The 12276-nt window shown below is 42.1% G+C and overlaps 1 protein-coding gene across 2 annotated transcripts in view; it reads left to right on the top strand.

Annotated features, from left to right (window-relative positions):
- Positions 1–11685, top strand: part of MCC (MCC regulator of WNT signaling pathway) — a 187954-nt gene extending 176269 nt beyond the window's left edge. For both annotated transcript variants that reach the window (XM_041399190.1, XM_041399191.1), the window contains 2 exons: positions 6960–7082; positions 8111–11685. In XM_041399190.1, the coding sequence (XP_041255124.1) occupies positions 6960–7082; positions 8111–8291 (304 nt within the window). In that variant the 3' untranslated portion in view covers positions 8292–11685. The remainder of the gene's footprint in view (positions 1–6959; positions 7083–8110) is intronic.
- The last annotated feature ends 591 nt before the right edge of the window (positions 11686–12276 follow it).

The following is a 12276-nucleotide window of genomic DNA, read 5'->3' as shown; positions in this document are numbered from 1 at the left end:
ACATGACACGGTCTCTGAGGGAAGACCCTAAATGAGTTCTCTTCCTTGCTGGTTTGTTCTCTTCTGCTGGGGCAGGGCAGGGAGCACTGTGCATGACTTGTATGAGTTGTAACTCAGTAGACACATGCCAGGTTATGCATTAATGCAGGTAAATGCATTATAGGTGGCAGGAGGGAGGCAGTAACAACTCCATTCAGCTTTAGAAGGCTGATGATAATGATGATAGAACTCATATTTTCTTCTACTAAGAAGATATTTTCTTCAACTTTCATTCTGTGAAAAATGGCCAAGCTGGCAAGACTGAAACTTCTTCCTCTCCCTAAACCTTGCTACAAATGTTTTGATTGTTGAGATCCTCCTGTGGTCTATGCTTATATTTTCAGCTGCTGATAGCTTTTCTGTCTGTGCGGGGTTGTATTTTATTCATACATTTAGAGAATCATTTATAAATCATTAAAATGCTTGGCCAGGAAGGATCTAGCAGTACTAGGCAAGGACTGTAGCAGGCAAAACACTTTGTAACTAGACTGACTGTTCAGACCTCAGCTGCATCATCATTTGACAGAAAATTATGATCCTTGATGGCTGTGCAGGATTACATGAACTGTGTCAGTCTAGACATGTTTCAGTATCTACCTCACAAAAGAGTGACTTTCCATCTGGCAACACTGCAAAGGAGCGTTATATTTACCATGCCTGATGACTTCTAAACTAAGAGATAGTGAGTGATGCTAGTAATTGTGAAGTCACTGTGGAGAGAGTAAATTAGTAGTTATCAGTAGGACTGGCAAAGAGCTCTTCTTCGGTTAACAAAAGGTACATTTTGCACAGAGCTGTGCACTCTCTGGAGTGGAAGCTGCAGGTATTTCTAGTAGGACATGAAAAACACATCCTATTGCCATAATTTCCTGGTGTACAATGTTTCTTGCGCTCTTACGTCCTTATGCCTTTCCAAAGACTGCAACTGTGTTTTGTGCCAAACTTCTTTTCAGAGGGCAAACATTTCAATAGAAAACTGGGCCAAGGCATGACAGTGACTGCTTCCTGACACAATGTCAGAGATAGAAATCAAGCCACCTTCCTTTATTTTAAATTTCCATAAACTCCATCTGATGGCATGTTAGCCTTGAATATTTTCAAGGGCTGACCTTAGTTTTGTGATAGCAGCAGTCAATTTCATCACTGAAATTCAAGCCTACACTGAGCACAGTAAGGCTGTCTCAGAAATGAAAATAGAAATGCCTAAAACATATTGTAACCATTCATATTTAAAATTACTCTTTAGACTTTTCTTTGACCAAGGTACGGGACAAACATGCAGTGGATAAAAGCAGGGGGAGAGAGACATAGGTTTGTGTTCTGGACCTACTGATGCATCTGCTGCTTTCTGTCAGTGTTTGCTTATTGCTGTTCTCCAATTACCACATCAATTAAATGAGGAGATAAGCAACTCTAAGGCATTTGAAAGCGAGACACTAGTATGGCTTGCAGTCATCACAAATTTCAGAGATGTCTCTTTTTTGTGACTGTGCAGTATCCTGTTGTGGTTTCCCCTTGGCTTCTGGGGGTGTTTCAGAGGGCATGGTCTGTCTCTGGAAATCCCTTTGGAGAGTCCCACTAAGAAAAGCCTCACAAGAAGAGAACTGACTCATGGTGATATCAGGGACAGATTCCTTAGAAGCACCTTGAGGAACTATTTTTACCATATGCCTCACAAACAGCCATGATTTGTCTTTTTCTCCATTTTTGACATGGAGTAAGTAATTCTTACCACCCAGTGGTTATCTGAACTGCTGGGCTGCTATGCACTTCGATATAATCATCACAGGGAGCTCCAAACAGCTCCAGCTCTGGAGAGCTTCCAGGCTGGGCTGACAAAGCTGGGTGGGAGGTTTGAGCAGTGAGCGTGGCAGGCATGCTGCTGCCTCCCTCCAGGGCTGTTCTCCGTTTTTACTGCCAGTATGTTGCTTCAGGACCACACCTGGCCTGTCTCCCCACTGCAGGTGGTGTAACACATGCCTGTGTTGTTGTCTGTTTTTTGAGATCTGTTCTGAGTATCTTGGCAATCAGCAGAAAAAGCAGTACAGTATTTTACACCAGCAAAAGTGATTTTTGAAGCACTCTCTGTCACCTCTGCAATCAGGGAAGGCCTCCTGTGCACAGGTAGCTGGCAAGCATGGGTGGTGCTTCAGAGGTGAGCCAGGAAGACATGGCATTCGAAGAGTGTGGCTCTCTTGGCATTTGTGTAGTGTTGCTTTGTTGCCTCTTTAAAACATTTATTATATTCTGGTTGTTTCCCTTAGCAGGCCAAGCCAGACCAGTGAGGCAAGTGTTCATTCGAATTAGCTTGGGGATTTTGCATGCCAGCCTGATGTAAGATGTTAGTTTAGGCTGCTGATGAAGAGAGAATTTATCTGCATTCCTTTTAAATGTCCAGCTGTTATCTCGTGAGAGGAGAGGAGTCAAATGCCTAGGAAGAACAATTATGTGTCACCCTGTTCAACTGGAAAAGTCAGAGAGGGGAGTGAGGGATGGTGCTGGGCTCCCTATAACAGAAGGATATCAGGGAAGGAGTTGCAGTGGAGTGTGGAATGGGAGGTGTGTGCCTTCCCTTCAAAGTAGAGGCCTCGAAGATAGCTATTGCCCGTGCAAGAGGTGCCTTCCCTCCCTCCCCCTCCCCATCCCCCGTGGCCTGGGGCTGCTTTTTCAGCATGGCTAGCTCTGCCAGGAATTCTCAGTCCCCCTGGGCTGGCTGCTGCTGGTGCTGCTGCATCAGGGCTTTGTGCCTGCAGATCTCAGGGGCAGGTGCTGGGCTGAACCTGGTCATCCCACTCCTCAGGCGGAGCCAGGATTTGAAGGGATCTGCCCACAGCATGTCTCTTTGAATGGGTAAGAAGATGTACCCTAGGGATGGCAAGAGTTCTCTGCCTGGCTTTGGGAAAGTTTCTCACGTCTTCGTTTGGAGAGAGCTCATTGTTCCTCTTTTGCTTCAGATTTGGCAAGAGCTGTGGTGCTCTTGACCCCAGGGCAGAAGGGTGGTAGCTTTCACAAAAAGGGGAGTTAGCTGGGTGCACTCCAAGCCAGGGGCAGAAAAATCAACTTTCTGCATGCCAAAGAGCAACTTCCTGTTTGCAGCACTGGGGGAATTTTCAATGAAATCAGCAAGAGCAGGAAAATCTGGGAAGACTTTAAGCACACGAAACTTGAACATGTCTGGAAAAGCCCAGACAGGAGGGAAAATAAAAGGTGCTTATGACCTTGCTTAGATTACCCTGTACAAAACATGGTGTCAGTGTGTGGAGGCCAAATTGACAGAAACAGTTTCCTTTATGGCTCTGGCAGAATTCCCCATTCTCCAAAGTGAAACCAGAGAACACCAGTTAGCCCCCTTCCTATTCAGCCATCCTGAAACAAAAAAACCTTGAAAACCACTATGCAACTGCCCACTGAGTGTTTTGATGGTGAAAATACCAAACAAAAGCCTTAATTACCAGTATATTAATAATTTCGCTGAAAATAGTGTTTTTAGTGGATGTTGTAGGCTGTAGGCCTTGAATACACTCATTCTGAGCTTTTCCCTGGAAAGGGAGCAGTCAGGGATTTCCCCAGCTGACTTTTCAGCAGCCGGGAGCCCTTGTGCTGGAAGTGAGCCATGCCCTCAGATCACAGGCTCATTCTCTCTTCTGGGAATACTTGCTCATTTTCTCTGTGTGCATGAAGTGTCGTGGCTGTGTTTTCTGCTGTCCCAGCTTGCAGTAGCCACTTGGAGGAGGAGCTCTTGGGTTAAGGAGCAGTCCTATAGAGTGGGAGTCAGTGGCTTGCAGAATTTGTGTTCTCTGAAAACCTCTAGCTTCTCCTTCCCTCTTCCCATCAAAATACACTGATAAGTGCTTTCTTGGGATACACAGAGGTCCATATTGCCCCCCTGAGGCACGATAGCAGTGTGAGTTCGGTGTGTCTGCTTCGATGGGAGTTTGGATCTTGGACTCTGGAAGACTGTCTGGCAGCAGCAGGCTGTTCTACATCAGTAGGATGTTCCATATGTCTGTCACGTCAAGTGCAGTTCCATCCCTGGTTTGCAACTTCGATGTGTTCTCATTGTAGAGACGTGGTTCATATGCAGTATTGACAATATTCTGCCATATTAAGCCCTGTAGTGGCTGATTTTGCACATCCTGCAGTCAGGAAAGTGCTGTGGTGCTGGAAATCTCTTTGGGACAGCACCTCAGGATTCAGTATAGCTCCTATTCACTGCCTAACTACACAGTCAGTTTTGAAGAGAAACAAGTGTGGACAATTCTTTCTGACCAAACTGAGGTGATCAGTGATAGAAACTGAGGGAAGCAGGGGGAGTAACGATTTGAGGCACAGGGTTCTTCCCAGCCTGTGACGTACAGCTCTGCGGTCTCTCATCTGCTACTCTGAACAGAAGATGCAGCACCCTGGGGAAAACCTTATGTGTTCTAGTGTGTAATAGTCATTAACCCAGTGCATCTTCATTTCCCAGAGTAACCCAAGGTGTTTGCTCTGCATTTGCTCTTGCTGCTGTGTGTGGCTCCTCAGGTGTGACTTGTTCTATGAAATGTCTCTTGAGGTAAAAATATTTAGATAAGCAGTTTTAAATTTGTAAAAGGGTGTAAAAGTAGATCGCTGTGTGTTGGTTTTTTCACATTTTTGAGACATTTCAGCACATGCAATCAAACCACCTATTCTTTGCATGAGATTAAGGTTGAGTAGGTATTATCTAGTGCTGTTTCACTGACTTCAAGACAACATGAAAAGCCAAAAGAAATACATGTATTTTACTGGGGCCAGTGTATATTTGAGTCATCTATATATTTCAAGTATTACCCACTGTGTCCTGGTTCAGAAGGTTCAGAACTGGCATCTGAAAGTTGTTGAAGTAGCTTGAACAGGGTGCTTACCACTCTGCTGGCTCTGTGTTTTTGACAAGCAGCAAGACAAGGATGTTTTAGACCAAATGTAAAGAAATATAGCTTGATGTTTAGCTGAATTTGGGCTGAACAGGGCTGGTTAAAAGGTGTGAGTGAAAAACCAACAAAAGGCGATATCATTGTTTTATCAGGTAACAGTCACCATAGTAACCAAACTTTACCATGCATGAAAAGTTCCTCAGAGTCTTTCCACTGTGTTTCTTTTCCATGCAGCTTTTGTAACAACAGATGTGTGTGAAGGAGTTTAGCTGCAGTGAGCTGTGGCTCTACAGGGCTCCTTCACATGGGACTGTGTGCAGCGTTTCCACAGCGATACCTTTTCTTGGACATGATGTTAAATCCAGTTCACATGATTTTGAGATTTCTCTACCCATTTAAACACTGTGCATGTTTATTCCACTGGACTTGCTGTTCACACTAGGTCTTCATGCTGGAAATGGTGCTACTGAACCTTCCCCAGAGCCTCTGGATGTAGCAACTGTAGAGCAGAGAAGCACCAAATTTACTCTACTCTGTTCTGTCACATCAGCAGTGTAATGCCACAAATGCATTAGGTCTGGCCTGTGCCACATGTGACTTTTCCTTGTTTGTGCTCTGGCTCTTTTTCTTCCTGTTTTCTTTGCAGAAAACCGATTTTGGCTGTAGACTGTGCTGAGCCTTTCTGACTGCTGAGATAGAATATAAAAATTAAAATTTACATGTGGGATGGATGGCAGTGAAATTCTTACTGCGAGGGAGAAGGATTGCGTTACTTGAAAGCAGAGGGCATGTTCCTTCAATGAAGGGACATACAAAGAATACTGATGATTCTTCATCAACAAGGGCCCTCTTATGTCCTTCTTAATTTGGCTGGTAACCCAGCGCTGGAGTCTGTTGGGATAGACTGCTAACTTGGAATATTTCCCCAGCTGACTTTGTGAAAGCCCTTCTGTTGGTGCTGGCGCTGGGCGCTGTCCCTCTCTCCAGTGATAAAAGGCTGCCATACCCAGGCCTTCCTGGGAACTGCAGGCTGCTGAGCTGGGATTCCAGGAGGATCCCTGTGGTCTCTGCAGAGCTGGGGAAGCTATCACAAACTTCAGGGTATTCATTCCCATTGGGCTTATATGGGGGCTGGCAGTTGCCTTGTTATTGAGGTGAAAACAAATGTACTCATGTAGCAGCACTGCAACAAAGTGGAAGAGAGAGGTGGATCACTGCAGAGTGGTTCTAGGCAGCAAAGCACAGACTCCACGTAAACACACAAAGTTCCCACATGTCATATTTGATGCTACAGAATCTGTGTCCCAGTTGAGCCCAGCTCCATGTCATTCTTAAAACCTTTTTTTTCTTTTTACCCCCTTCCAAATCTTACTTTTTTCCCCTCTGGGCTGTCGGTGCAGAGTTTGGGTCACAGAGAAAAGCTCCTGGAGTAGCCCCATGTGTCTGTAGGAGTGGGCTGAGCAGGCTTCAGCCATCAGCTCTGGAGCAGGGAGCTCCCCAGGACGAAGCACCTGCCTTGTGCCACCTGCTTACCTTGGAAATGCTTTTTAAAACCAGCTTAATCTCCCAGCTGTAATGCTTGCTTCTGCCCAGAACTTCCATCTTGATGACTTTTTCTTTCCCTCATAGAGATACTTGTAATGTGAAAATGTTATAACTTATTTCCATTCTGTCACACTTCATGTAATTAGCTTTTGGTTCAGCATTGGTAAGTATGTATGGATATTAGCTATTTATGTATCTTATTTCTTAGTGTGATTCAATGCATACAGCACCGTGATCTACCAGAGAAGTTAGTTTACTCTTTTTTCTACTCTCTCTCTGAATTCTAAAATGGTGAATGTTACAAACACCAATCTTTGGAAAAGTTTAACGTCAGAACTACCCCTTGTATCATCCTAGTAATAGTAAGGAAAATATTTGTAGCATGTCAACCCAGTACAGGACAATTGTTGATACACTTCCAAGCTGAAGTACTATTTCTGTTTTGAAAATAGTTTTCTACCTTCTTTTCTCCTGATCCAGGGAGAAGAAACTGAAAGCAAGAGTGCAGGAGTTAGTGAGTGCTTTGGAGAGACTCACAAAGAGCAGTGAAATCAGACATCAGCAGTCTGCAGAATTTGTTAATGATCTTAAAAGGGCAAACAGGTAAAGGATCTACCAGCAGATGGATGCACTATTAGTTTATTTTCGCTGTGTTCTTGCAAAACACTAATATTCCACTTACCTTATAGAGAAGTTTCAGGACCCTCACGTTCCATCCACATGTCAGCACTCCAGGGTGTTAAGAGTTAGAGAAGAGGGAGGTATAAACCTCCCATGTAGGCCACTGACAACTACACAGTTAAGAACAGAAAGCAGGGAAATAGGGTAATCTCAGTTGAGTTACTACTAGTGATTGCACAATTTAAAAAGCAAACAAACAAAAAAAAATCTGCTACTTTGTTTTTATCTCCTCCCTTTTCTTTGGCTCCAACCTCTTCATTAATAATCACACCTAAGTGTGCATAATCATACCTAAGTTCCATTGCTCAATCAGGGCATTTTTGTTGTACTGTATTTGGATGGTCTAGGAATATGGTGCACTGCAGCTGCCCTTCCTGCAAGCAGCCTCTGACTCACAATGTGGTTCTCCTTAAATTGCATTTAAAAGCCTTTGTGGTGAGAAGCAGCACCCATCCCGAGCTTTCCAACCCAGTCAAGGTGGAGGCACAGATACTCAGCAGCTACCAAATAAGCACAGGATGCCAGCCTCTGAATGTAAATCTTACTTCTTTAAAATGAAGAATGCAGAATCAGTCCTTGACTTTCTAAGCAGATTCTGGCCATGCAATGTTTTTATAAATCACATCTGATCTGATATCTTGACTCATAAACAGTGGTATGAGAGGTTGTCAACAGCAACCTCCATCTGCCTCTTTGAAAGTTTTTTTTACCAGTTTACTGGAAAAGGTGTGTGCTTCCCCCAGGAAAGACACATACATTAGCATTGATCTGGGTTTGGATCAGGAGGGTTTGGATCTAATCCATTTTAAAGCACTGCTAAATTTTGGAAGGGGTTCAGTACCTAGCCTTTGAAATTCCCTGAAGGTGGGACTTTGGATTAGATTTTTTTGTAGCACTTACTCTGAAACAAGCCTGTTTGAATTACCTTGTATGCCTTGTGTTTTTAACAGCAACTTGGTAGCAGCTTATGAAAAAGCAAAGAAAAAGCATCAAAATAAGCTGAAGAAACTGGAATCACAAATGATGGCCATGGTGGAGAGACATGAAACCCAAGTAAGAATGCTCAAACAAAGAATAGCTTTACTGGAAGAAGAGAACTCCAGACCACACACCAATGAAACTTCACTTTAAGTGCATCTCTTTAAAGGGTGCTTAGTGCCATTACAGCTTTCTTTCTTTCGGAGGTTGACTTTTAGGTAGCTTCAGATGTTAAAAGCTCTGAATGTCAATGCTGACAAAACTTAAAAGTTCCTTCTCTGGGATCCCAGAGAGGTATCATGGGGATAATAAAAGTGTTAACCTTAAGGACTGTTTCATAATGTAAAATGGCAGTGCCTGAATTATCATGCTATAATTGTGTACATTGTCTGTGTTGTTATGTCTGTATTCATACAGCTTCTCTTCCATTTTATCAGTGGCCCATGGGTGACAGTGTCACATAGCAGAATAACTCATGTTAAGAGGTTTTCATTTGGGTAGTTTGGAGATCATGTGGAAGTTTTCCCAGTCCCTGAGCTCTCTCTGCACCCATACTGTACCCTCATGACTCGCTGCTGTGGTTACACCACCAAAGAGGCAGCTGCAGAATGGGGATGACAGCCTGGCTGGCTTTTTCTTTGCACCCTGCTTGCAATTCTGCTGCTCACAGTGCAGATCAGGTAGGAAAACTCCTGTTGACTTGGGAAAAAAACAATAAAGTGTAGTTGCATCTCTGAGAATTATGATAAAAGTGTAATTCTTACAGTGCATAAGAGGGCTAAAGGCTGTGGGTTTCACCATGCCACACAGACAGTCTGTGCCAAGAGTAAGAAATTACAGAAGACCTCCGGGTATTTATAGTGCATGGTGTTTGCAACTACTTTGCTTGCAACATAGAAAATGTTGTTTTTTTCTTGCTATATACACTATATCCAAGGTTTTCTTTAAGAAGCTGGGCCATTTTTGTCATGTGTGTTGTGCTTATTACAGCTTACTGTGATCAAGAGGTTGAATGTCTTTTTTTTTTTTCCTTTTTTTTTTTTTTTTTACCCCAAAAATAGGTACTTAAGTAATGTACCTGTTTAATATTGAATACCTAGGCACAAAATTATAGATGTGTAGATGTATGGATATCCAGCCACAAACAGAATGTGAATGGTGAAGTCTTACAGCTTTCTTAGGTTAGTTTTTGTTACTGCTAACATTCTCTTGTTTAAATCACATATTACTGTATTACCAAACTGACTGAAGTGCAAATTTGGCTTGTTAGGTTAATGAACATTAAGCAAATCATGGGGATCATGAGGTTGATTTCTGTAGGGGTCAAAATACAGGAGTCTGCCATAGCACCTCTTATATTCAGAATTTGCTTTTTTTTTTTTTTTTTGACAGAGTACGTAAAAAACTATGTGTGTTTTAAAAAGCCAAGCTATAGTCCCTTCACTGTGGTAGCCTGCTGCTGTGTTATGCCTCTGCTTTGTCTTTTCCAGGCTGATTTTCAGTGAATCTGGTTTCAGGAGATGTTTATCGTTTTTGCTTTACATGTTGAGTTGCACCTCAAGTTTTTTACTAGTGTATTTGGAATTACGATAACTTTTCTCATTTATTCCTCCCATTACTAGTGTTAAGGAAATATTTGAAAGGACTCTTTTTGCCTACTGTTGGGTTAGGTCAGACAACATAGTTGTGGGAATTTGTGTTCAGAATGTGGCATTTTCGTTAAGTCTTGGTTACATCTGGAAGTGTAGCAGTTGGTTTTCCATCTCTTACCACTGTAGCTGCTGTTGTCTTCTGTCCTTAGAGTAGTCATTCCTACTTGTCTGGAGTCTAGTACATCATCCACAAAGCCAGTATCACATGTGGTTGATTTTGCAACAGCAAATTAAAACAATGCTGATTTCAAAATTTTTAGGTAGTGATGTTCTGGTTTTGATCAGTCCTCTTCCTCAGAATAATTGTACTTCTTAATTTATAATGTGACTAGAAATTACTGCAAGTGAGTCTCTTGAGAGGGAGGAGGCACATTGATTTCTTCTGTCTCTGTTGTTCTGCTTAGCAGCCCTCTATGGTGTTTTCCCTTTTTTGGCCCAATTTTCTCACACCCAGGATGGTGGGGGTTTGCCATCAGCTTCACTGGTAGCTGAGCACACTTGTTCTGAAGAATCACAAGGGAAAGTATCCACCATGTGCTGTGGCAAAAATGCAGTTACACTTTTGTCTTCCGGCATGTGAAACACCCGTGTGACTTGAGGTCACCTCAGAATGTCCATGTGAAATACCTTCCACTGGAGAGGACAGAACTGAGCTGCCTCTTGGACTCTTTTTTTTCCCCTATTTAGATTAATGGAATTACAGAATGGTTTGGGTTGGAAAGGACCCTAAAAATCGTCTTATTACAATCCCTTTCTGTGGACAGGGACATCTTCCACTGAACCAGGTTGCTCCAAGCTCCTCTGGACAACCTGACCCAGTGCCTCAGCACCCTCACACAGAGTTTCTTCCATAAAAAAATTCAGATACTCAGAGGAATAAAAAGCTGCAGCCTCAGTGTTTTTTCCAGGCCTGACAATTTGCTGATTATTTCACTACATATAGCACAAATCTTCCATGCCAACTGTGCTCTAGAAGTGCATTAGAAAAATTGTAAGTCATCAGTAAATGTAAACCACTCCCATTTTTATTCCCATAAAGGTTGTAGATGAAAAAGCAGCACTGGTACCATCCAGCCTCAGCAGTAGCCATAGTCTGCCAGATCACCAATTTATTATCAACTAATAAAAGTTGATTTATTTGCCTCAGCAAGCAGCTACTGCATCATTTGTTAGCATACTTGAAAGGATCGACTGGGAAGTGGCCACAGGTTTAATGTTACTGTGAAAACTGTTCTTTAATGATAATCAGCTTCAGCTCCAGTGTACCCCATTAAAATGGCACCAACCCTCAGAAAAAATGCCATATAAACCTCAAACTCCTTTTATGCAACTTTGAAATACCTGCACATCAGAAATACCTGAGTGTGCAGTGCACCGTAGTTACAGCAACTTAACTCTCTTAAAGTTTGTTGCAGAAATAATAAATTTGCAAAGCAAGAAAAAAAAAGGTGATTCTTGCCAGCCTAAGTCCATTCATGAATTAATGATTGGACTTTTTTTGATTTTCTTAAGTCACCAGAGTGCACGAAACTTTGTATTTTACAGATGCTCAGAAGAAATTCACTTTTTTTCTAATTCTATGATGTATAAATCTTCACCAGCTTGAATGTACTGTTAGCTTTTGCAAAGCACATGTGACTTAAGTTTGCATTCATGTCATATTCTGTTGGTTTTGTTAGCGTTTTCTCCTCCTCCAGTATACTACACCATGCATTGTAACTTTAGAAACTTTTCACCTTACTGAATTAGCTTTAAATGTGTTGCTACCTTTTAGTTTCTAAGCAGCTGTAAAATAGCTATTTTGTGTTCATTTGATATAGAATTGTAAAAACTGCATTTATTTATACAGAGGCATTTATAATACGTATTTTACAAATGTTCTTATATTCTGAATAAATTTCTAATGCTGTTTCTTTGCCTTGGGAGTTGTTTCATCATGGCTTGTCACCTTACTGTTGAATGGGACTCCCTAAAGGCACCTTTGCACAAAGATATCTCATCTCCAAGCTAAGTTACTGAGGGAGATGGTCAGTGAAGTTCACTTTACAGAGCCATGAGAAGTTGTTAAGAATTCAGATCTGGCCACAGGTTTTAGCTGGGCTCAAGAACATCAGTACCCTCTACATCGTCAATGAACGCTTTATGGAAATGGAAGGGCATTTGTGAAACTGTTACCGCACGTCCAAATCTTTTCATAACAAGTTATATGGACCAAAAGAAAAAGAAAACAAAATACACAATATTACATAAATATTCTAAAAGCACTAACTGAAGTTCACATACTTCCTTTCTTCTGTTTGTCTAACATGTTTAGGGGTTTTTTTCCATTGTGTTGAACGGCATCCACCTTTAGAGCTGACTTTAAAAAATAACTTCTGCTAGAGGAGATATAATCACTGCTGGCTTAAGACAACATGTAAACATTCTACAGTGAAAGAATAACCAGTACCAGCAGCAGAGGCATCACGTTCCACAATGACCAGCAA

This window comes from Onychostruthus taczanowskii, unplaced genomic scaffold (assembly GCF_017590055.1).
Source record: "Onychostruthus taczanowskii isolate IOZ18803 unplaced genomic scaffold, ASM1759005v1 scaffold158, whole genome shotgun sequence".
Taxonomy (NCBI): Eukaryota; Metazoa; Chordata; class Aves; order Passeriformes; family Passeridae; genus Onychostruthus; species Onychostruthus taczanowskii.
The sequence above is the reverse complement of the archived record's forward strand: the minus strand, read 5'-3'. Positions and strand labels throughout refer to the sequence as shown.